Raw genomic sequence first — 23,905 nt, forward strand, 5'->3', positions numbered from 1 at the left:
TAATTTGAATATGATTTAAATCAACAGCCTTTACTAAATAGCCTCTCAGATCACGAGTCAAGAGTCATCAAGAGTGCAGTACTATATGCTTTCACTGCAGGAGTAATTTTAGCAAGGCACGTTTATTTTTACATAACACAAGAGCAACAGTGGGACGGATCCGTGGTTAAATATTTCCAGCTTGCCATAAAGAAAGCGCTGTGATTTTTCCCTTGTCGCCCTGTAACTTTGTGCTTTCAAAATGTTGTACTTTGTTCTGAAAACAGTTACAATCGAGCCAAACCTTAACAAAGTTAAACAAGTGTTGCGGTAACTCAAGTCCTGCTTTGAAAATAAACCAAGCTCAAATCTTTGTTTTATCTTCTCAAAAGAGACAAGACCAAGAAAAATGACGTAAAACAGATCTGACTTGTTTCATTTCTGTCCACCAGCAGCACAGTGAATGTTTCTGACAGGGGGAACGAGTCAGCCCACGTGCTAGAGCACCAGGTCAAGCCTGTTGTGTTGGTGGGTATGAAGTGCTGAAGAGGCGTTTACCTCTGTCAACCTTGTGGGACAACACAGACTGCCCAACTGTATTCTGCGCAGGCCTAGTCCAACTACAGCTTCACTTTGTGAGCCTGGAATTTGCTGATGTTAAAACATCCCAATAGAAGACTTTTCTATTTAAATCTGTGTTTTATTCAGATGCTGTATTTACAGTGACAGTAGTTAAAAGGTGATTGATAAAGACTTTAAAGTACGCATACAGTACAGCGGTCGATTGAGGCTTTTTCTGTCCATTCTGTGTTTGTCCATCAACGCAACCCACAGGTCACTGATGACCTGCAAATGGTCCAGGAAATGAGGCACCATGTGTCCTTTTTCTTCTAACTTCTGGAATACTCCATAAGAACTCCATAGCTGTTTGACTATAAAAATATGTAACACTCTGAACTCCCGTGTCGTTTCTAGACCTCTCATGTCCGTCCCTTGAAAGTATTCATGCAGGTGTAGCTACCTGAGAACTTGTGGATTTCTTCAAGGGCACTCTGCGGTAGCATACTGTAAAAACGAAGCGATTAAATGTAGTGAATGAGGATTTCCAAAATATATTTGCTGAAATAATTTGATTTGAAAATAAAATTGTATTTGTAAATAGAATCAGACTGTACCTTTTGAGGATAACGAGTGCATGCATGGTCCAGGGTAGGTAAACAAAAGCTGTATTGGTCCTAACAGCATCCACTGTTCTCTGTGCCACCACCTCTGGCTTTAGAGGAGGGAAGAGTTGAGGAAACCTGCAGAGAAAAACCCCAGTTAAATACACTTGTGTTTGTTGGTTGTCACACCTACAAATATATACCACTGTATTACCATTGTTTGTAGGTAGGCGGCCCAGGACTTTATCCAATGGGAATTGATTGGACCGTGAAAAGAGGGAGTTACACATCAGAATGGAGCCAGACCAAATATGAGTTTGCTAAAACAATGGCTTAAAATCAATTTGGCTTTTGGTTGGTATTATAAAAAACTCTGTTAGTGAAAATTACAGTTGATTGGGAGGAAAAGCAAGTTATTGCATTCTGATTAAAGATTCTAAAGAAAATTGTTTTGGAATAATGAGGAATCATTCAAAATAAGCACTGGCAAAGTAAATAGGGTCAATTTTAGTTTCACATTGATGAAAAAATACTTGAAATGATGTTCATTTTACTTACTGCCAACTGAAACAGAACAATCAAGAAAAAATGTGGGGCGGAATTTTATTTTGGCCATCAAACATTTACATGATTGTGGACAAGCTGTCTATGTGAGTGGTGTTTTTAAGCAATTCGGTTGTGCTGTACCCATGTTTTCTGCCATTTAAAACATCAGCTCACCTGACTCTCATGCCCTGAAACATTTCAGTGTTGGTATGGAATGGGAGGACGGTGGTACAGCCCACGCCTGGGCAGTCCAGCAACCCCAAAGTGAGGCTTTCCATGAAGGCTAGTGATGATGCTTTAGAGGTGCAGTAGTCTATAGCACCAGGGATGGGTGACAGAGACAGGATGGAGTTGACACACACAACATGGCCGTTTTGCAGTTCCAGCATACGAGGCAGGAAGGCTTTTGTGGTCTGTGGATGAAAGGATTATTAAAAGGTAAATTAAATCCCTGGAAGTAGGCAAATGATGAAAATTGTTCATTATTATAGACAATACACTGATCAGGCATAACATTATGACCACCTTCCTAATATTGTGTTGGTCCCCTTTTGCTGCCAAAACAGCCCTGACCCGTCGAGGCATGGACTCCACTAGACCCCTGAAGGTGTGCTGTGGTATTTGGCATCAAGATGTTAGCAGCAGATCCTTTAAGTCCTGCAAGTTGCGAGGCGGGGCTTCCATGGATCGTACTTGTTTGTTAAGCATGGGCTCCCTGAATGGTCTGCGTCTATGCAGCCCCATACGCAACAAACTGCGATGCCCTGTGCATTCTGACACCTTTATATCAAAACCAGCATTAACCTTTTGAGCAACTTGTCCTACAGTAGCTCATCTGCTGAACCACACGAGCCAGCCTTCGCTCCCCACATGCATCAATGAGCCTTGGCCGCCCATGACCCTGTCGCCGGTTCACCACTGTTCCTTCCTTGAACCGCTTTTGATAGATACTGACCACTGCAGACTGGGAACACCCCACAAGAGCTGCAGTTTTGGAGATGTTCTGACCCAGTCGTCTAGCCATCACAATTTGGCTCTTGTCAAACTCTCTCAAATCCTTACGCTTGCCCATTTTTCCTGCTTCTAACACATCAACATTGAGGACAAAATGTTCACTTGCTGTCTAATATATCCCACCCACTAACGGGTGACGTGATGAAGAGATAATCAGTGTTATTCACTTCACCTGTCAGTGGTCATAATGTTGTGCCTGGTCGGTGCATGTAAATGTCGGCATGAAACGGAAGTTGCAATCATCTTTTCTTCCCTATTGTAACACATATCCAAGAAAAACAGCTTCTTAAATGAGAAAAACATTTGATTTTTGTACTTACCCAAAACTGTCCCATTGTATTGATGTGCTGCGATTTCAAAAGAGCATCGTCATCACTGTCCAGCAAACTCTTCCCATGCACCACTGCAGCATTATTCACTAGAATGGTAACATCTCCCACCTACCATCAGAACAAAATACCCACTGTGAGATATCCTTTCTCCTTTATAGCTAGTTAGCTCAGCCATTTTGCTGGGCCTTATCTAACCCAGACATTCATGCGAGGTGTGATCTCTATCCAGGCTATGGGGGTGGAAGGCAACAGAGCACTGGGGTTATTAGAGCCAACCAGTTTGAACTAATCTTATTATCTTAATAAGAAACTCCTCAGGGTATAATATTATGGGGCATACCTTTTCTCTGACAACCTTGGCTTGCTTGTAAACCTCTTCTCTGTTGGCCACATCGCAAACAAAGTAATGGCACTCTGTCCCCATGAGGGCGATCTCCTCACACGCCTCCTTCAGACATTTTTCCGTCCGGCCCCACAGGATTAGCTGTTTGGATATAGGGACCAAATATCAAAGGTGGAACAGAGCAGAAAACTGCCCAGAAATATAAAGGTTTACAAAACATAATATGATCTGCCATATTGGCAATAAATCATCTTTCTGAAAGCAAAACCATACTACGTCACTGCTCAATAGCGCAGATAAGTGATTGAATCATGAATTAGTGTCTCAAAGTAGATTTAATTTGATTGAAAGTATTTCATGTTGTCAGTTGTTGTGCTTAAACAGTCTTACCTAATTTATCATGACTTGTTTTTCAATGTGGGTGTTTACTTGTAAACACAAGAGGCTATGTGGCCTACAATTCATGCCAAAACTTTTGACACAAAAAACATGAGTCAGAAGATGTGTTTTTGTATTTCATTGTCCTTTTTAAATTAAAAACACATTTACTTAGAACTCTATATGAGGAATAGGAGGATTCCTAGGAGAATAGGAAATTTTAAAATTAATCCAGAATTATGCAAGTTTTACCCCAAAAGCTTTATCCATTTGTGAGGAATATACATCACAGCAACATACGAAACATAGTAGTTATGGTAAGAACAGAACAGTTTATTTCATTGAAGGAACGGTGGGGCTATTTTTCACAGGCCACTATCAGTTTGGTGAAGGATTAAGAGAGATGACTGCATGAATGGATTGGCTGGGACAGGGAACACGGGGGGCAGTGATTGGTCAATTAGAGTTTTCAGTCTGAGAGGTCAAGGAAAGGTAATGAAATCAGTGATGCTGCCTCATCATATCTCACAGACAAATTCTCATAGAGATTACACAGCCTGCTGGGCGTACGGACCCGGGCATTTTCTGCTTCAACAACCACATAATAGTGGGTGCACACATAGGTTAACTTAGCTATCCTTTTAGGACAAGTTTGGCTGCAAAAGAGAAACCTCCCTTTGGGGATATGGTCATTAAAAAAAAATATATATATATATATATATATATTAGCTCGGTTATAATCATAGTGTTATTTTTATATTAACATACTTAGAATTATTAACATATTGAATTAGCTTGTATTTTTATACTTGCAGTTTTCATTTTAATTTTAGTTTTTGTTATGTGCTTTTGCCATTTTTTTATTACTTTTATTTAAATATTTCTTTCATTTTTCTATATGGCTTAAATTTATTTCAGTTAGTTGACAAGGTAACATTTCTATGTTTTTGTTTAAGTTTTATCAAATATGTATATTTTATTTTAGCTTTATTTCAGTTACTGAAAACTAATTTTTAATATTTTTAGTTTTAACAAAAGCATGTGTAATTATAATTAACTTTATATAAAAACAACAGAAGTCTAAATCTATTGTTGTATATGTTCTGATTTAAGTAAATATGATTTCACACAAGTAAAAATGTGTGAATGTCTATCACAGACTTCTTCACAATACTGTAAGAGATAATCTTGGGATATTTTATAACGATAACCTCCCCTTAGCCTTGCCCTCCATTAACATTCAATTTTATTAGAGTCAAAATATTGTCTAAACTCAGGATGTAGTTTGAAGTTTTTCTCTTACAAAGCCTTGCTTTTCATAGCCAAAACTGACTGCAAAATACTGAAGTGTGCAGTCACCTTGTTCACACTGCTAGCTGATTGTGAAGAATGATACACATTTATTTTCCACGGGTGCCTGTAATTGGTCCAATTATGTTTTTCTCTTTTGAAAAGGGTTTGTGGAAATTTCCAGTCTCTGAGCATGTGGTGTGTTCATTTCGTTAAGTATGCATTTCAGCCAACTCCTATGTGGAAAAGAAGGGTCAATCTGAAATGTGAAGAAACATTACTCAACAAAAACTGTACTCAGTGTTTTTTCTAGCTAAATTCATTCTACTAGCCATCCTAATTAACCTAAAGCAATCAATCCCTATCAGTGATGCTTGCCGATGAATTAGGCCAAAGTTGGTGTGATCTGCAGGTGGTTTCACCTCTTTGGCCTAATGGACGTTTATTTGATAAACCTGTTTTTGTATGGGTCTACTTTATATGCATGGCCTTTGAGCTAATTACTAGAAAGGTCTTGATTAAGCTTATAATAGGATTTCACAACAATCTTGATATTTCTGTCAGAGAACAAGAGCTCACAAGGTGGTCTCCCATACAATCCCACTATGAGCTTCATCCGCACACATCACATTAGCAATTCTTATCACTAAAGTCCTTAGAGTAGCAATGGTTGAGTGCACCGCATTACCATATAATATGCGAAAATAAGGAGCAAACAAACCGTGCTTAATCCAGTCCTGTGAGGACACATATTGTGTTTCCTCAAAGATAAACACACTGTGTATGAAGCTCTTATTAAGGAGCATATAATCTGTTGTTTAGGAGAAATGCATGACAACATCAGTAAGACCAGTAATTCCCCCAATTTTCACACTAAAAGTGCGATAACTATATTAGAGTCCACATCAGCACACAATATCGTTCTTTTTTTTAAAAGCAGGATGGATTCTGATTGGCTGTCAATGTTTTTATCGTTCATCAGCTGAAAAAAATAATTCTGAAAGAGATTACAACAATATAATTTATCATATAATCATTGTGGTACTGACTATTCTTTTTTTAGACGAGTTATCGTTATAGTGTTTGCAACTTATTTTACAGTATGTGCTCTTTCAATGTACTTACCCACAAAAGTACTGAGTACTATTAGGTAACTACATGGGTAAGTTAAGGTTTAGGAGTTGGTTCAGGGTTCAGGGTTAGTACCTAGTTATTACCCAATTAGTGTCATTACAACAATAAGTATGTTCAAGCGAAACAGGACTGTAAAATAAAGTGCTACCGTTATAGTTATAGTCCTTGGTGGAGCCTAAGGCAACATCTACATTGATACAAATACATTCGAAAATGGTGTTTTCATTTTAAAATGCTCTCCGTCCACTAAAGTTTCCAAAAGTTTGTATTCCACGCTGAAACGTCGAAAAATGCGTTTTCAAATGAATCCAGATTAGTGTAGACGTAGCTAAAGTAATCCACTTTGCTCCCATTGGAATGGGTCTGTGTGTGCATGGGGGCACAAGGAGTTCAGGAGGCAGTCGCCTGCCGCTGTCTAATTAGTGTGGAGACAGAAGGGTCAGTCACAGGGCACTGCCCAGCTGGGAGCTGTATGGTCCCTGCCACCCTCCCCCGAACCCATACACATACAGAAAGTAATTTACATAGGGCTCACTTCCTTCACACTTCCTTAAGCCATCAGCCATGGGGCCACATGGATGGTCACCGATGATGGTGCTTCTGTAACGTCCACAATCTTTTTCTTTTCTTGGTTCTTCAAACCATCATTTAGGGTTTGGTTAGTGGGCGATTACGTAACTTTTGCAGAATATTTCCAGTGTTGAATTACCACGCAGGAAGGACTTGCTAAAGCTCTTGGACGCCATAATAACGGCCTGCTTTCTGGAAAATTACAACCCCCACTTAGAGGCAAGGGTGGTCAAGTTAACTCCGAGCCTGTGCATTTATGATTCATGCCTTTTTAGCATTCCTTAAGAATGGGCTAACTGTGAAGATAGCCACTGCAGGTGTCTTTTCCAAAGCCTTCACACCTTGACAATGGCTAACAACGGGGTGTTGCCAAGCACGGTGGCTTCCTTTAACGTACTGCTGCAAAGCTGCTTCTTTCAAAGACCTTTGCCCTGTTATGATGTAAAAGATGACTTGTGTCAGCGAGCATTCAGGGATCTAAGGTCTCCGAGCTGTTTGCTGTGTGAGGTTTGCGCTGTGACTTTTATGAAGGGTTTTTATTTAGCCCCGATACACACAAGCTTCTCTGGGGGGAAAATGCGTTTAAATCAAAGCCCTGGGTGTAACGCCGCCAAGCTTTGGGGCCCCTGTAACTGTGGTTACAGAAGTTATTAAGCTCTGTTTATTACAGTTGGGCCACTGGGTCTATTTATAATGCAATGTCTTGGGTGGGTGAGGCAGCTGAGACATTTCTTCCCAGCTCTTGACTTTCAGCACACATCATCTTGTTTGCAATCTTACTGCTGAGACACAAAAACATTACACTACTGCCTATGTGAGAGATTTAATTAAGCCATTAAATACTGCAGATGGAGCTCATAATACAGTAAAAATTCATAGGAAATGTCAGATGCCTAATCTATTAAGCGTATAGCCAAGTTGCTGACACCATGAATTTCTTGGGTCACTGGCCTCTGTAGAGGGTTTTCCACCCAAACCACTGTAATAATTTGAACACGAGAGCTGTCAAAGTTGTCAAAGAAAGAAGGAGATTTTTCTCCAAAATAGCTGTTTGTTAGTTGACCCAGTTTGTTATATAAGTTGAACCAGACATTGGGATCCGGCTCTACGTTTTGATTGGTCTGTTGACCGTAGGGGTCATGACCTATGCACTGTTAAGACAATGGGTTTATGAACAGGACAAGTAATGTCCCTAGGGAGAGGAGAAGCCTATACAGAGTGATACTTTGCAAAACAAAACAAACTCATCCATTACTAGGCTTATAATTTGTGTTAATAGCTTACAACAGTTACTTACACAGCATACATGCACAGTTTCTACAGTTATGACGGACACTGTACAATTGTTTTCATCATTGTTAAGACAACTTTGTATATTCTTCATCAGTATAATTACATTCAGAGTGGTTAAGGAAGTGCAATGAACTTTAGATTTTACTTTTATTTACATTGTAAAATAGGCCAGTATGTGCATGGCAATTAAGATTTTGTACATCATTAAATATCAAAGGCTAAATAATATTATATTAATAGCAGCTATTTCAATCATTACTTTATGTCTGAAATGCCAAATACCGCTATGTACAGTGTTTTGAAACTTTAAAAACTATCAGTCAGATTGCTCATTGTCAGAAAGAGAAAGAAAGAGGCAGACCACCTGGTATTGAAACTATAGGGTTACACTAACAATACATTGACACTATTTATAAAAAGTGTTGACTAGAAATATCACGAAATATGACAAAGAGTAGTGATACATTACCTTTTTAGCTCCACGCACGGCGAACTCCTTAGCCAGGTGACGGCCAATGCCCCGTCCGCCACCCGTGATAAGTACCACATCTCCGGTCAGATCTCTCCGCCTGCTCGGTAAGACCCAGCATACGGTCGCCTTGACAATGTAGTAGAGTATCTGAATAGGTAGGAGCACCACGCAGCCCAGCGCCTTCAGATCCATTTCACTCCGTCTCAGTATCCGCTTATCTTAGTTCTCGCCTGGAACAATTGCTGAACTAATTGAATCCTTGCTCGGAGCGATCACCTTTACTCCTATTTATAGGAGTGGATAAGGCAATTCGCCTTATTTTGCAGCGCTGACGCACACTAAATAGATTGAAATGCATCTATCTATAACAACCCAACGCAGTTTATGTGTGCCTCAGCGGAATATCTGTCATTTTGCGCACCTTTATTCCACATAAACTCTTTATCCACGGAGCTCTTGCTGCGACAAGTGTGCGCTGCTGCTTTGAACCGGAGACGGAGCCCTGTCGCTACTGACAGCGGACAGAACCCAACTCTGACGATACCTCGGATCTGATAGGGGTTTAAAAGAGACCATTTATCTTGATTGACAACTGGAGGACTGACAGAAGTATTGCTTTATCAAACGTTGCTGTGAGGGTTTCTTTATGACGCTAAGTCCCCTCCCCCAGAAGTGGTGCCACAGGCAATTTCGTTGCCTTTCAACCTGCGCTTATTGTAACTAGTGGTGAGGATTTTGATTCATTCAAGTGATTCGAATCTTTTGAATCGGTTCGCTAAAATGACATTTATGCAGGTTACATCGAGTCCATGAATCATTTACTTTATGAATCATTAGATGTTTACTTTATGTTGTATTTATCTTTATTTTGAGCATGACTTTAATCATACTATAAAGACAACAAATAATAGCCTAAATAAATTAGGAGTTTAAATACGTCATTTTAATTGTGCATGGTCAATATTCATATTCTCCAGCTCTCTTCTTTCGACGTTAACATAACGAAATGGATGAACGACTCGTTCAATTGATCAGCAGATTCTTGTCCACTAACGAGATCCAGTTAGGTTCGTTTGTTCAGTAAAATGATTCCTTAAAAGATTCATTCAAAACATAGATCCATTCATGGTCGAAACGTGATGATTATAACGCTCTTTTTGCACGACTCGCGTTTTATATTGGTTATGCTGGCATGTGATTGCAAGAATCACTGGGCTGAAGTTTTCAGTTTAACAACCTAGTTGTTAAAAGTGCTTTATTCTCTCATGACCAAATTTGACACTGTTTCAATTCAAAACGCTTCCAGCAAACACAAGTGTCAACACGACAGAGGACTTGTTTGAACTGTCAGGAAAAAAATGAGCCGGTTTGACAAGACATATTTGTATGGACATAAAATATATTTAAGTATATAGCCTATATGATTAATAAACGGCAAAACATTTATTACCTTAATCACTAAGTAGTAAACAAACTGGAATGCTTGTTTACAATCCTGTACAAGGTAATGCTATAGTATATTATGATATATTTGTGAAATTGAAAAACGAAATCTAGGCTTTTTTTTTTTTTTTTGCAAGGTTCCTGTACAAAAAAAATAAATAAATACCACCATAACCACAAAATTGCATCTCCTTCAATCAGAAGAATTATTTTTCCTGTCATTTATTATATTTAGTTACTTTTATGACATTCATGAGTAATGTCAAGCTACCTTTATTGTAATAATGGTTGAAATACTGTATATGTCAGGAGAGAAATTAAAATTAACATGGTAACTTCTGTAAAGTTTGGTTTGTAAAATAAATATTATTTGTTCCCTATTTTTTCTTTCTCATAGGGTCCCAAAGTCTACAACTTTTCAGTGTGTGATGTGTGTATGTAAACAGGTGTGTGAGACTGTTTGCCCTAAATGTTGTTACACTTGGGTCTCCTGTTGCTCTTTTCAGTCCACAGTGCTCAAACTGGAAGGATTCCTGCAGACCAGTGCACTTCCAGAACATCGAGACCTTTGTAAATGGCTCTTAAACTCACACAGTAAACCCAGGAGCCGTTGTGGAGATTCCAGACTGTGATTTTTGGCCTGGCCTCTGCTTCTACTGCTTAAAAGCTGAATAGAGGGCTGCTCAGACCGGACTGGGTTGAAATGCAGCCTCACAAAGACTGCTTTGTGCTATGATGTGCCTCTTAGTAATGGCCCAGCAACTCTCAGAGAAGGCTTAATGGTTGTCTGATGGGGGGAAAAAAGCATGTTCCACTTAAATTGGCCCATTTCTGGATGTGTTGATCAAACACAGGCCCAAAATCACACATGCTGATTTAATTTTCAGTATCACAGAATATTGTAAAACTATTATCCTCTATTCTTATTTGATTATGAGGATTTATTTTATCTTCCACATTTTGTTGTGGAAATATAACAGCATGATGATGCTGAACACAAAGGCTTTTTCTTGTCAGTTAGGGTGTCACTGCCATCTACAGATCAACAGTGAAAATTCACTAAATAATCTGATGTATTCTCAGTGGTAGCCAGAGTACTAACAGCCTGTCATGGAATAGTTTTTTAACATTAATGATCATTTGCATAGTAATAGGATTAAAGGAACTAAGTTAGTTGATGAATATGCAGCGTTATGTCTTCTCTAAAGCCGTGCCATCAATTATCTCTATGTAAACACTCAGCTAGCATATTTTCTTGTGCGTTGTTGACATTACTAATTAGCTAATGTGTTATCTGGTCTGTTAGAGATTGGGATTAGGCATTTGTCAGGATTGCCAGATCTTTCCTTGCATTTGTAGACTGGTCAGACCTTATATTTGTGTGGATAGTATAAATGTGTACAGTGCCATTATGCTTTGCTGTAATTTATATACACATGGTGGCACCTAAATTGGCTGCTTAATGCTTCAAGTGAAGTAGTTTTTAGAGTAGCCATCCACTTGATATAGGCCTGTCACCCATACTTACCTTATTTCTGCTGACACTATTTTGTAAACTCACTACATTATAATCTTAACCACCTTTAGTCCATAAAAATCTAATTTTTAAATCTAAAACTGTCTCAAACTTCTGGAAAAAAAAATCAACACTTGACCTTTCTGTGTGAAACCTGTGGACTTGGCAACCCTGGCTCTCCCTGACTTTATAGCTGAACTATAAGTGGGAGGGAACATGTATTTTGAACACTTATTGCTTTGCATGCAGCACATTCAAACAGCCATGTATACTGCAACTGCAGTTCTGCTCATTGTGTTTGCAGCTCTTTTTGCTGCTTTTTGTTTGTTGGTAGTTGTCCTGGTATACTTTGAGCTGAGAAATTCAAATATTCCTCCTGGAGTTGCTAATCCTGGGAAACTACGTGCGATTCATTGTGCGTATGTTGGGATAAACGTTGTGGTGAGTGTTCATGCTGTATGTGTTGCATTCGCTGACAAATCCAATCACATTGGCCCATTTCTTGTTAAATTCTCATTTCCACTGCAGACTAAAACAAGAGTAATGACTGCATGTTATGTATATACTGTGATTCTGGTTTTTATTTTAAATGTTTTAGCACAAAGACTTTTCTAATCATATAGAAGTGCTCAATGCAAAGTCCACCTTAGTTATTTAATAACTCTTCAGTGATGTCTGATGTTTTAAACCTGGGCATAGCAAGTTCAGTAGAGTGTTTTCTGTAATCACTAACTCGATATTCTCTCAAGGGCATGACATGTGAAGACCAAGTATGGTAACTCATACTTGGATTTTTCCTCTGCATTTAACTCATCCAAGTTAGTGCACACACATTAGGAGTAGTGAGTAGTGAACACACACACACACACTGCAAACCATGGACACACACATACACACACACACACACACACGTAGCAGTGGGCAGCCATTTTTGCGGCAAGTGGACTTCTTTACTCCGTCAGTGGCACATTTAAAGGTGCTCTAAGCGATGTCATGCGTTTTTAGGCCAAAAAATTTTTTGTCACATACAGCAAACATCTCCTCACTATCCGCAAGCTGCCCGTCCCCTGAACACATTGTAAAAAAACGCGGTCTCTGTAGTCGCCACAAGCTCCAAAAATGGCAACAAAAACAAACTGGTGCAGTCTGGACCACGAAATATAATGAACAGTGCTCCAGCCAATACGCAAGCTACTTCCATTTTAAATGCGCGTTCATGAAGCCCGGAGGGGGGGGGGGGGAGGAGGAGGAGGAGGAGGAGGAGGGAGGGTCTAGCTAGCCTCTGTTTTGTTTGACAACACTTTGAACGTCAACGGGAAGTTACTCCACCTAGGATCGCTTAGAGCACCTTTAATGACAGTGAATATTAATAATTGGCAAACTTATACTTTTTTGTATTAAACCCACCTTTAGGGCCAAATTCTGGAGCAATTGGGGCTGTGTCATCAGATGAATTTTATACGATGGTGCAGATGTTGTATCATGGCCAGCAAAAGACCAGTGCCACAAGGGCTTCGTATTAAGGACTTGACCTTCAGTGGAGTTCCAGTGAGGGTGTACGAGCCTACAGCTGCCTCGGGAGAGAAAAAAAGAGGCCTGGTTTACTTTCATGGCGGCGGATGGATGTTTGGCTGCATTGGTAATGCTGCATATGCATGCGTAGACACAGTAAAATACTGTTGTGTTGATATTTTAACGTTTTAATTGTCCTTCCACAGATGATTACGATGAAGTGTGTCAGTATATATCACTGGAGAGTGATACCACAGTTATCTCTGTTGGGTTAGCTGACTCAGTTTTTCTGTATAAATCAAGTTAAATTCTGGCCAGTTCAATTTCATGATCTTATTCTGTTGTTTTCCTAATCTGTTTCCCATATTTAGTTACCGTCTGGCCCCCCAACACAGGTACCCTGCCCACTTGGATGACTGTGAGGTCGTGACTCGCCACTTCCTATCAATAGCGGCAACCGATTTCGGGGTGGACCCACGTAGGGTGGCAGTTGGTGGGGACAGTGCAGGGGCGAACCTGGCAGCCGCTCTCTGCCAGAGGCTGTCGAAGACGCAGGATGGTCATCTGCCATCTCCCTGTGCCCAGGTTCTCATCTACCCGGCTCTGCAGATGGCAGATTTCCACCTGCCCTCATACCAGCAGAACCACTCTGTGCCCATATTGTTCAGAGGCCGAGCGGTGTTCTTTTTCCTGCAGTACCTCAACGGGAATACGTCTGTGAGCCAGCAGGTTCTGGAAGGCAAGCATGTTCCTGCCGAGCTAAAACTTCGCTATAAGAAATGGCTGGATCCAGATAATCTTCCACCTCAGTTTAGAAAGGGAGCAAGAAGTCCGCTGGTTATCGCAAACCACGATCCTGATGTCTATCACATCGTCAAACAGGGCTTAGATCCAGAGATCTCCCCTTTACTAGCCGAGGATGACGTTCTTCGCCTCACGCCAGCCGCCTTCGTCCTGACCTGTGAGTTTGATGTTCTGAGAGATGATGGCATTCTGTTCCAGAAGAGACTGAAGGATGTAGGAGTGGATGTCACGTGGGAGCATCTATCTGATGGCTTCCACGGGATCATCAGCTTCTTCAACCAAGGCTGGTTGACATTTCAATCATCTCGAAGGGGTATGGACAGCATTGTAAGATATGTGAAGACTCTCTGACTGGGAAGTCAAAAGATTTGTCAGAATGATTCAGGATATGGCTTGTATGAGGTTTTTCGAATGAACAAAAATGCACTTTAAAGGGTTAGTTCACCCAAAAATGAAAATGACTCACCCTCATGTCGTTCCACACCCGTAAGACATCTTCAGAACACAAATTAAGATATTTTTGATAAAATCCGGTGGCTCAGTGAGACCTGCATTGACAGCAAGATAATTAACACTTTCAGTTGCCCAGAAAGCTACTAAAGACGTATTTAAAACAGTTCATGCGAGTACAGTGGTTCAACCTTAATGTTATGAAGCGACGAGAATATTTTTTATGTGCCAAAAAACAAAATCACAACTTTATTCAACAATATCTAGCGATGGGCGATTTCAAGACACTGCTTCATGAAGCTTTGAAGCTTTACGAATCTTTTGTTTTGAATCAGTGGTTCGCAGCGCGTATCGAACTGCCAAAGTCTCGTGATTTCAGGCTTCGTTACGTCACAAGTGTTTCGAAATGTTTAAAAATTTCAATGGTTCATGTGACTTTGGCATTTTGATTTGGAAAGCTTTGAAGTTTCATGAAGCAGTGTTCTGAAATCGCCCATCACTAGATATTGCTTAATAAAATCTTTTTTCTTTTTGGCGCACAAAAAGTATTCTCGCCGCTTCACAACATTAAGGTTGAACCGCTGTAGTCACATGAACTGTTTTAAATATAACTTTAGTAGCTTTCTGGGCAATTAAAAGTGTAAATTATCTTGCTGTCAATGCAGGGCTCACTGAGCCATCGGATTTTATCAAAAATATCTTAATTTGTGTTCCGAAGATGAACGAAGGTCTTACGGGTGTGGAACGACATGAGGGTGAGTAATTAATGACAGAATTTTCATTTTTGGGTGAACAAACCCTTTAAAAATAGAACGCAACAGTCGGGTTCTGGAAGTAAAAATCCCATTTATTTTCTTCATAGTATAATTCATGTGATTGTAGTTCTTTTCACCATTAAAGCCATCAAGTAATTACTTTTGCCTGATTTTCTAATACTTTTGGCTTCAAATCAAAGTTTGTAATGTGATTCATGGTTTGGTTTATGGCATATAACTCTTAAAAAACCCCTATGGGAAAAATGAACAGGAAAAATACTTCTGTAACCATGGCTGCTAATAAAGTGTTGCACTCTAGAACAGTTTTCTCCTTGAAAGAATCATTGTCATTCTGCAATATTCTGTGACTGAACCTAGTGAGTCACATTAGATTTATCAAAGAATTTTGTATTTGATTTACAATGTTTTTGATTGATGTAAGTGTTAAATTGCTTTTGTTATGTACAAACAATGCTCAATTTGTCCATTGAATCATGAATATTTCAGCGTGACACACTTAATATTCTTCCCACATCGCATGTCCCTTGTACAGCCTCATTTGTATGAGACTGCAGTCTCCTTTGGTGCTACAAGTGAAGCTAATTATCATCATTCAGAGTGTTAGTCAGCATTTGCATGGTGCGTTTAAAGGAATCTGATGAAACTTCTTTTGCTGCAGCTGCTCCCTTAGTGCCAGCAGTAGTGTTTGGTGTATCCATGGCAACAGAACTCTAGAATGTCTCCTGCTCTCCTGCTACTTTCATAACTGATATCTAACCATTTTGGAGGTTTGCAGAGTGTGTTGTGTTTGAAGTAACGTTAACTATACAGTAAGTTATACGGCATGCAAAAAATGGAAAACTATCATGACAAGTGGAGCCAGCCTGGTTGGAGAATAGAGCAGAAGTATGGCAACAAAGTACTTATTGGTAATTGGGTGGAGGAGAAATTACAAGTAGGTATATTTTTATAATATTATTGTGTTGTGTGGGAATTCTTAACTTATACTAACTTATGCTAAATATCTTTATGCACTAGTATGCATATGCATTACAATTACTATTTCTGCCTTAATTTACATAATAATTATTAACTTAATTAATGCTATTTTGAATTTAGTTCTTCAAGTTTCATCTCAATACAACAAAGCATATGCAAATTAAAATTCAAAATGCCTGACAGACAATCCAGGTTTTGACCTTAGGCCCTACTATTTTAAAGTCGGCAGTTACACTTTATTTTAAGGTGTCTGTGTTACAGTGTAGTTATACATTTAAGTACTGAGTAACGATAACGAACTACATGTTCTTACTATATGGTTAGGATTAGGGTGTGGTTTACGTTAGTTGTATGTAATGTTAATTAAGCACATTTTATCACAAATACTATAGTAACGTGAAACAGACACTGTAAAATAAAGTGTTACCAAATATTCCTCCATACTGTGACTTATATCTGAGTAAAACAGCTTTGTGAATGAGAAAAGGTGTATGGTATGGTACTTGACTTTGGACATCAGGAATTGTTTGGATCGTTGTCATTGCTAATTACTGCGATATCATGTGCTAACTACTGAATTTAAAAGTCAGCAATGATACATATCTTACCAAGAGTCACTTTAAAAACCCAAAGCATTGCAAAGATTTCAAAGAACTTCATAGTGAGCGACTACATCGTCAAATACAATAAATGTAAATGATTTAGGTTTAGGTTTACATGACACCGGCGTTTGGGCAGCCTGAAAATGCAAACTTTTGAAAACGGGAGTACAAAGTTGAAGTTTTTGAAAACTATACCGTTATCGTCTCTGTGTAAACTACAAAAACGTACATTTTTTAAATCAGTGACATCATGTGCATGCGTATTACATGTTCAGTCTATAGGTGCATAGTGTTTCTATCGCCAACTACTGGCCTGGCAGCATAATACAGCGTTATTTGTCGTTTTCGTGGATCCTTGTGAACGGGGATAATTTCGACAATGATGTCATCTTGTACGCAAAAAACGCAAAGGAAGAACTTTTCAATTTCTAGTACATTGTTGTTGTGTAAACGTACCCTTAGTGAGGATCTCATGAAAACTGCTGGCCGAGTAAAAAAATTCGAAATAATATAATAATAATATAATATATTTTGGCAGCCTGAAAATGCAAACTTTTGAAAACGGGAGTGTAAAGAACAAGTTTTTGAAAACTATAGCATTATCGTCTCTGTTTAAACTACAAAAACGTGAATTTGTGAAAACGGTAGTGTTACGCGCATGTGTATTACGTGTTTAGTGTATAGGTGCGTAATCTTTTTTTACAAAGTGACATCGCCAACTAGTGGTCTGGCATGCATAACACAGCTTTTTTGATGTTTTCGTGGATCCGTTCGAAGTGCAAGTTTAGTTTTTGAAAACTATAATGTTATCGTTTCCATGTAAAGTACAAAAACGCGTAATATGTGTTTAGTCTACAGGCATGCACGTTTGGCGTGAGTGCTCTGTAAAATAATGCATATGTGCTCAGGCGCATAGTCTTTCAGGGTGCTTTCACATTAGCACTTTTGGTGCGCACCCGGGTTCAATTGACGTCAGAGTTCGGTACGTTTGGATGATGTGAACACTGTCCTCTGAACTTGGATGTGCACCCGCGAACTGTACCCGAGCCCGCATAAAAAGGGTGGTCTGGGGTGCGGTTCAAGTGAACTCTGGTACGGTTCGCTTCTGATATGAACGCAAACGTACCAAATTGCGGAAGTGAACCGCTATTAATGCTGTATTATTTGATAAAAAAGTGTGTTTGTGTGTGTTTCACTCACTTTCCCGACGAGCGTGACTGGCATACTGCAAGCAGAGAGCTGTTGTCTAATTTCTGCTCACCTTCAGCATTCTACATTCGCGGAAGATTGACACAAGTACCGTTATGAACAAAAACAAAGGTTCAAAAACAAAGTGAGGAGAGCAACGTTATGCATTTTGCTGCCTTCTCCTGCGCTGTTGTTACTAAGCAACAGAGTAAACAGCTGCTGGTTTGATGACACAAACGAACCGCGGTTCGGGCCCAAATAATATAATCAAAGTCCCTTTAAGACAAGTCATTTCACTCGGCGGCCATCTTTGAAACGCCTCTCGGGCATCCTGGGCATCATGCAATCACTTTGAATGGGGAAACATCAAATTCTCCAAAACTGTTCGCCAACCTTATGATTAAATTTCATATTTGAAATCACCAATGAAATCTAACAACAACCGGCTCATAAATTTAGTTTCTAAACGCTCGAATCATGACAAAAAAATTTTCATGTATTTTTCAGGCTGGATCAAGCTAATGCGCATGCGCAGACCTAAATGCGCGTCTCTTCGGAGGTGCGCGTCTGACTGTTTCTATAGAAACCGGTGATTCTAACGGCCGCTGAAGTGATGCGATGAATTTACCAATCGGCGATTAGCTCTTATTTAGAAGGCGGGACTTATTCCGCCATATTGCGCGTTACACTTTCTCCCATTCAAAACAATACAAGTGACACGTCTTGTGTTATTCTATAGTCTTTGATTGCTGCGTCCCAATTCGCATACTATCCGTCCTAAATAGTATTCGAAAAAATAATTAGTATGTCCCAAATCGTAGTATGTTGAAATGAGTATTCCAAAGATACCCGGATGGACTACTTTTTCCGGTTAGAATTCGAAGTGCAGATCCGTGCACACTTCTAACCGCTAATATTGCCCATAACACATTGCGCAGTGGACGAGGATTCGATTAGTGATTAATAATCAGTATCTAACCTGACGAAAAGATATTTATTAAATGTTATCTACATTATATTTAATCTGCAACAGCATTGTGAACTTTTATAAAAATGCGTTTGGTCATTAACTTCTAAATGCATCATTATGCAAAGATGAGGAGAGTTATTCCATGAAAAACCTATGACTGGCAGAACAACATTTCTCTCCGAAACGGTAGGAAATTAAATTTAATTGAATGTGGAGGATTTTAACTGTGACAAGATGATTGACAGGGTAGTTTAAACAGTTACAGGTTGCGTAACTAAGCGACAGAACGTCCGTTAAAGACGCAATTATGACGAGGTAGTATGTCCCAAAGCTTGCATACTCTTCTGCTACACACTCAAAAGTATGCACTTTTTCTTTACAAAAACAGTACATACTTTTAGGACGTAGTATAAGTAGGCGAATTGGGACGCAGCGAATGTGAATACAGTCCAGTGGGGGCAGGGGGAGGGAGGAAGCAATCGAACTCGGGTTCAGTCCAGGCAATCGAACTTCGAGTGTGAAAGCACCCTTAGTGACATACTGGCCTGGCATGCATAATATAGCGTTTAGTTGTTTTCACGGATCCGTGTGAACGGGGATCATATTGTCATCTCTACAAAGAAATGTTTTCAGTACATCGTTGTCATTTAAACGTACCCATAGTTGTGTTGAAATTGAAACCAATCATTTTGTTTCTAGGCTATTCAAATCCACCATAAAACATGTTATATAATATATATTGGCGATTATTTAGAGGCAATTCCTAATCACTCTCATTTCGAGTAGTTAACACACTACTTAAGCACTTGTCAGACTGCAATGTTTAAACCCTGAAAGGGGTACAGTTCCTCAGACAGTGCTCAGATCTATGCAAAAGTGATTAGCGTCACTGATCAGCTTGGTCAGCACAGACTGGAGGCAGACAAATGGGATTGATGCAAGATGTGCTGCAGTCCCCTAGTCAGGAACAGACCTGAGAGAGTACATCTGCGATCAATACGGGACCGCGAGCTCTGCTGAGCGTGGGATTTGTTTGCTGAGTGTTTCTGTGTATGTGTGTGTGTGGTGAGACAGTTCGCTCGAGAGTGCAAGACAGCAAACAGCTCCAACAGGCTGGACTACACGCCCTACATGTTGCACAGGCCCGATGTTGTCATGCGGCGAAAGGCTCTTCACAGATCAGAGGTTTGGGACAAATCCATCAGTTCATGCATCATTTACCAAACATCACAAACACATCAGTGGGTAAATCATGTTCGGTTTTGATGACAGATGGCAGGCATACATAGCTGTGAAACATGTTATTAAACTCCAAAATATCAGTCCTTTGCATCTTATTGGAGCTGTCACTGTAAAACTCTGAATAATAATTGTAATACTTTAGAAGTGACTTGAACAGATTACAAACCATACAGAATGATTTCACTTTTAAACTAAGTTGCAAAAGTGGTGGTGGGAGACAATTCTTTGCATGCTAAAGCAAATTTGACTTTATTAAACATGCTATATTTTCAGCATTGTAGTTAGCTGTACATTGTGAATGATTCGTCCTGTCCTTCACTGGTCTGGTAAGCCGTGTTCATGGATTTAATCCATGCTTTAGGGTGTTCCTAAAAAGATGTTACTTTCCCATCATGACGTCCCCTCCTCCCACTACCTGGTGACACTCTACGATGAGTCGTACGGGCGGCAGGCCTCCTCCTCCCTGCCCACACTGCGCTCCTGGCATTCTGACAAACTGGCATGGGTCCCAGAGAGGTCAGATCATCCAGTCCAAGGTATTAAGCATTCCTTTCACTCCAGATGGGTTTTAATGCAGTCTGGCCTGCGTTTTGAATTAATGTTGGAGAACATCTCTGTAAATCATTATGGATATCAGTTATTTTAATACATTGGCTTTTATTATTAGTCCAAATGTCTTTATTTATTCTTTTATTTGAGCATAGACAGAAAATAACCACGGCAAATGTGCATGAGAAATTGATGTCTGTTATTTGTCAGTGGGTGATTTAAATGAATAGTTTAAATCAAAAATAAAAATATAGTCATAATTTACTTACTCTCATCTTATGTTGTTCCAAGCCCATATAAATTCATTTGTTATAAGAAGAATTGTAGCTACTGATCGCTATTTATACTAATGAGGCTTTCCAGCTTTAATAATGCTTTCCCGGGTATTTTAAAGCGGGCCCAGTGGGGGACGAAGTACTTGAGTAAAAGTACAGATACCCTAATAAAATATTATTCCAGTAAAAGTAACGTTACTAATTTTAAATTTTTCATGAATTACTAAATACATTTTAGTAGCGAATTACTGATAGCCTATATATTTTAGCCAGCACTAGTCAGTAGTCAGCACTAATATTTAATAGGCCTATATTCATCTGCAAATAAGCAAACTTTGTTATTTTATTAGGCCTACCAAAACTTGCAGCCTAATATCAAAACATTAAACTTGAATATTCCTAAATATTCATTTATGTTACTGATAAATCAAGTGTGCAAATAACATGATTTAAATTTGATTTCATTTACAATGATCAATACTAAATAGTCTAGTTACTTGCTTTTCACGCCATCAGTTGCTCAATCTGATATCCTGGTTCTTGGCTTGGCTGGATCATCGAATCAATAAATTGTTGACTCAAGAACAGCTGCAATTGGATTAGTAAGATTTACAAATGAATCGTTCAGTGTAGGCTAATTTGTGAATCAATTCATCAGAATCTGCTCGTTCATGAATCGGACATGGTGGTGGCGATTACTTAAGCTTGAAATAACGAGGTACGATATTATGAAATGTTGTGAACTAAAAATTAAGATATTGTAATGTGGTAGCCTAAAAGTTTCCCAATACTTCGTTATAGGCTATGTCCACTACTGAGTAGGCCTATTGCTGCCTTCGCATGCTCTTTGAATTATTGTATTTCCTAGGTAAACATTGGACATAAACGCTTCCCCCTTTCGAAACTTGAATGCGATGAGCTCGTAATGACGACTTCACAAGTGGGAATTATCAAATTATCATAAAAGTGACTCTCAGGACTCATATGATAGTTCTGTGTGAGGAAAAGATTGAAATTGAAGGTGATTTTCTCAAAATGGCCGCTGTTCTCATGAAAGTTCATTAGATAATATGTTCGATTGATAAACGAATCGTTCTTTTGAATCATATATTTTCAATGAAACAATTAATCCAGGTTACAAAACAGCTCTGAATAATTCGTTAATAAATTGAACTGATCAAGTTCAGGTTACTGACTCGATCCAGCTGCGGCAATTAACAGTTCACTTTTTTTAAAAGTTATTAATTTTTAACGCTAGCCTAATATGATTTTTTTTTTTACAATTAAAGGTGCTCTAAGCGATTCTGTGTGGAGTAACTTCCTGTTGACGTTCGAAGTGTTGTCAAACAAAACAGAGGCTAGCTAAACCTATTAATAGTAATATTACTATAATAATACAATATTATTATTATTATTATTATATTACTAAGTTTATTTTTTATTTTAGTTTTAGTTGTTTTTGTTTAGTTTATAATTTTAGTGCTTCAACTTCAGTTTCAATTTCTCATTTATAGTTTGTTTTTCATGTAATATTTATAAATAAAATGTTTTTAATAGTTCAAGTTAATGATAATTACCCTTTTCCCACTGTAGCATTTGCAACTTTTTTTTTTGTCGAGTCATTACTACTGTTTGGTTACACTAGTGGCAAAGCAACTACACAGCCTGTTTTTTCATATTTTCTTGGTAATGCCTCTATTTTTCCTCTCTGCCTTCCTGTTTCTTACACACAGGCCCCCCTACTAAGTTTGGCTTGGCTGAGTCTTTGCGGGCTCGCATGGAACAACAGCGGGCCGTTGTGCCCACACTAAGCGTGTATAAGGCTTCATACCCTCTGCACCCCATCAGCGCCTTCTGTCATTCTCGCCACGTCAGCATGCCCAAGCGGATCTCCAGCAGTCAGCACCCTGCCAACCACAGCAACGAGGACCTGGCACTGAAACACAGACCCTACAGGCAGGTCTCCAGTAATCCAGCCCGCCTGCTGTGACCCTTACCCTTTGTCTCACCACCTTCAGCCCTCCAGTACCACACAGTCTGGACTAAATCAGAGGAGAACAGGAGTGTTTTTGAGCCAAGACAAATAAAATGTCCAAAAGTTACCGCTAATTCAAATACTTTTAGCATTAAATGCATAAGTTTTATATTACATTGTATTTTCAACATAAAAGTGTAAAGCTGAACATAAACACTAACATGAATTTCAGAGCGTCTTAGTATTTGGTTTGTTCTATTTATATATATTTTTTTGACAGTAAGACTTGAAGATCATGTTCTCCAGCATCATTTGAGATTGATCCAAAGAGCATCTTGTGCTTCTGTGGAAGAAAGAACATCATGGTCTCAAACTTTTGAACCCCACTGAAATAATAATGGTTTATCAATATTTAAGAGCGTCATAGATTTTTCCATCCGACAGACGGTTCTTTCTCTGTTTACTACATGATGGAGTGTATTTGCAGGTCTATTTTTATGCACACTAGCACAATTTAATTGAGAAAAAAACATCTTTAGCCATGTTCACAAAAAACCCTGCAAAATCTTTTCTTTTTTTTTTTGACATGACGTGCTTTATTATTAACAGTTCATTTGGACCACAGTGCTAGTTTAGATAGCAGAGTCATTCATCGACACACTCTAAGGGGACTTTCCTAGCTCCCATCTCATTAAGTGTTTAATTATGTTGAATCAAAGTGTTTAATTACAAGGAATCGGATGGTATATTTGACGTCCAACCATCTGTGTTCACACTTCTCCTGCTGTGTAGGTTTTATCCCACTGTGTTCTTCTGCTAGCCTTTGGAACGTTCCAACTATGTGTCTTTTTGTGTTGCGTATTAGCTCTGTTGAGATTCCATCAGACCTTGATATCTCCCCCACATGATGGTGCTAGAGTTACACATAGACAGCAACGATACATCACGGGGAATTGCATCACAGCACACTCCCCTCTGCATGCCTGCCTTCTTTGATCACATATGCATACTCGATTGTCACGGTGATTGTATTGTATACTTTCATTAACATAAATTGATTATGTGATTGCTTTGCTTTTGACAGCATAATTGCATTTAAATTTAATTAAGA

General features: G+C 39.1%; 3 protein-coding genes across 4 annotated transcripts; 2 read left to right on the plus strand and 1 right to left on the minus strand.

Annotated features, from left to right (window-relative positions):
* Nucleotides 1-658: 658 nt before the first annotated feature.
* On the minus strand, nucleotides 659-9,257 carry dhrs3b (dehydrogenase/reductase (SDR family) member 3b). 2 transcript variants are annotated; one of them, XM_048173200.1, is made up of 7 exons: nucleotides 8,512-9,257; nucleotides 3,375-3,518; nucleotides 3,023-3,142; nucleotides 1,863-2,101; nucleotides 1,357-1,383; nucleotides 1,155-1,280; nucleotides 659-1,044 (listed from the first exon to the last, which is right to left on the minus strand). In XM_048173200.1, the coding sequence occupies exons 1-7, from the start codon at nucleotides 8,704-8,706 to the stop codon at nucleotides 960-962; spliced, it is 936 nt and encodes a 311-aa protein (XP_048029157.1). In that variant the 5' UTR covers nucleotides 8,707-9,257; the 3' UTR covers nucleotides 659-959. The 2 variants fall into 2 exon arrangements, with proteins under 2 accessions (XP_048029157.1, XP_048029159.1); XM_048173202.1 differs by lacking the exon at nucleotides 1,357-1,383 and having other exon boundaries at nucleotides 8,512-9,242.
* A 1,478-nt stretch (nucleotides 9,258-10,735) lies between these two features.
* Nucleotides 10,736-14,318, plus strand: aadacl4 (arylacetamide deacetylase-like 4). The gene is made up of 4 exons (XM_048173634.1): nucleotides 10,736-11,914; nucleotides 12,887-13,112; nucleotides 13,192-13,255; nucleotides 13,357-14,318. The coding sequence occupies exons 1-4, from the start codon at nucleotides 11,690-11,692 to the stop codon at nucleotides 14,138-14,140; spliced, it is 1,299 nt and encodes a 432-aa protein (XP_048029591.1). The 5' UTR covers nucleotides 10,736-11,689; the 3' UTR covers nucleotides 14,141-14,318.
* A 1,318-nt stretch (nucleotides 14,319-15,636) lies between these two features.
* Nucleotides 15,637-23,025, plus strand: cfap107 (cilia and flagella associated protein 107). Its single transcript, XM_048172972.1, has 4 exons — nucleotides 15,637-15,949; nucleotides 19,828-19,938; nucleotides 20,357-20,531; nucleotides 22,553-23,025. Exons 1-4 carry the CDS (start codon nucleotides 15,839-15,841, stop codon nucleotides 22,807-22,809), a joined length of 654 nt encoding a protein of 217 aa, XP_048028929.1. The 5' UTR covers nucleotides 15,637-15,838; the 3' UTR covers nucleotides 22,810-23,025.
* Nucleotides 23,026-23,905: the final 880 nt, after the last annotated feature.

Source organism: Megalobrama amblycephala, linkage group LG21, assembly GCF_018812025.1.
Source record: "Megalobrama amblycephala isolate DHTTF-2021 linkage group LG21, ASM1881202v1, whole genome shotgun sequence".
NCBI classification, from domain to species: Eukaryota; Metazoa; Chordata; class Actinopteri; order Cypriniformes; family Xenocyprididae; genus Megalobrama; species Megalobrama amblycephala.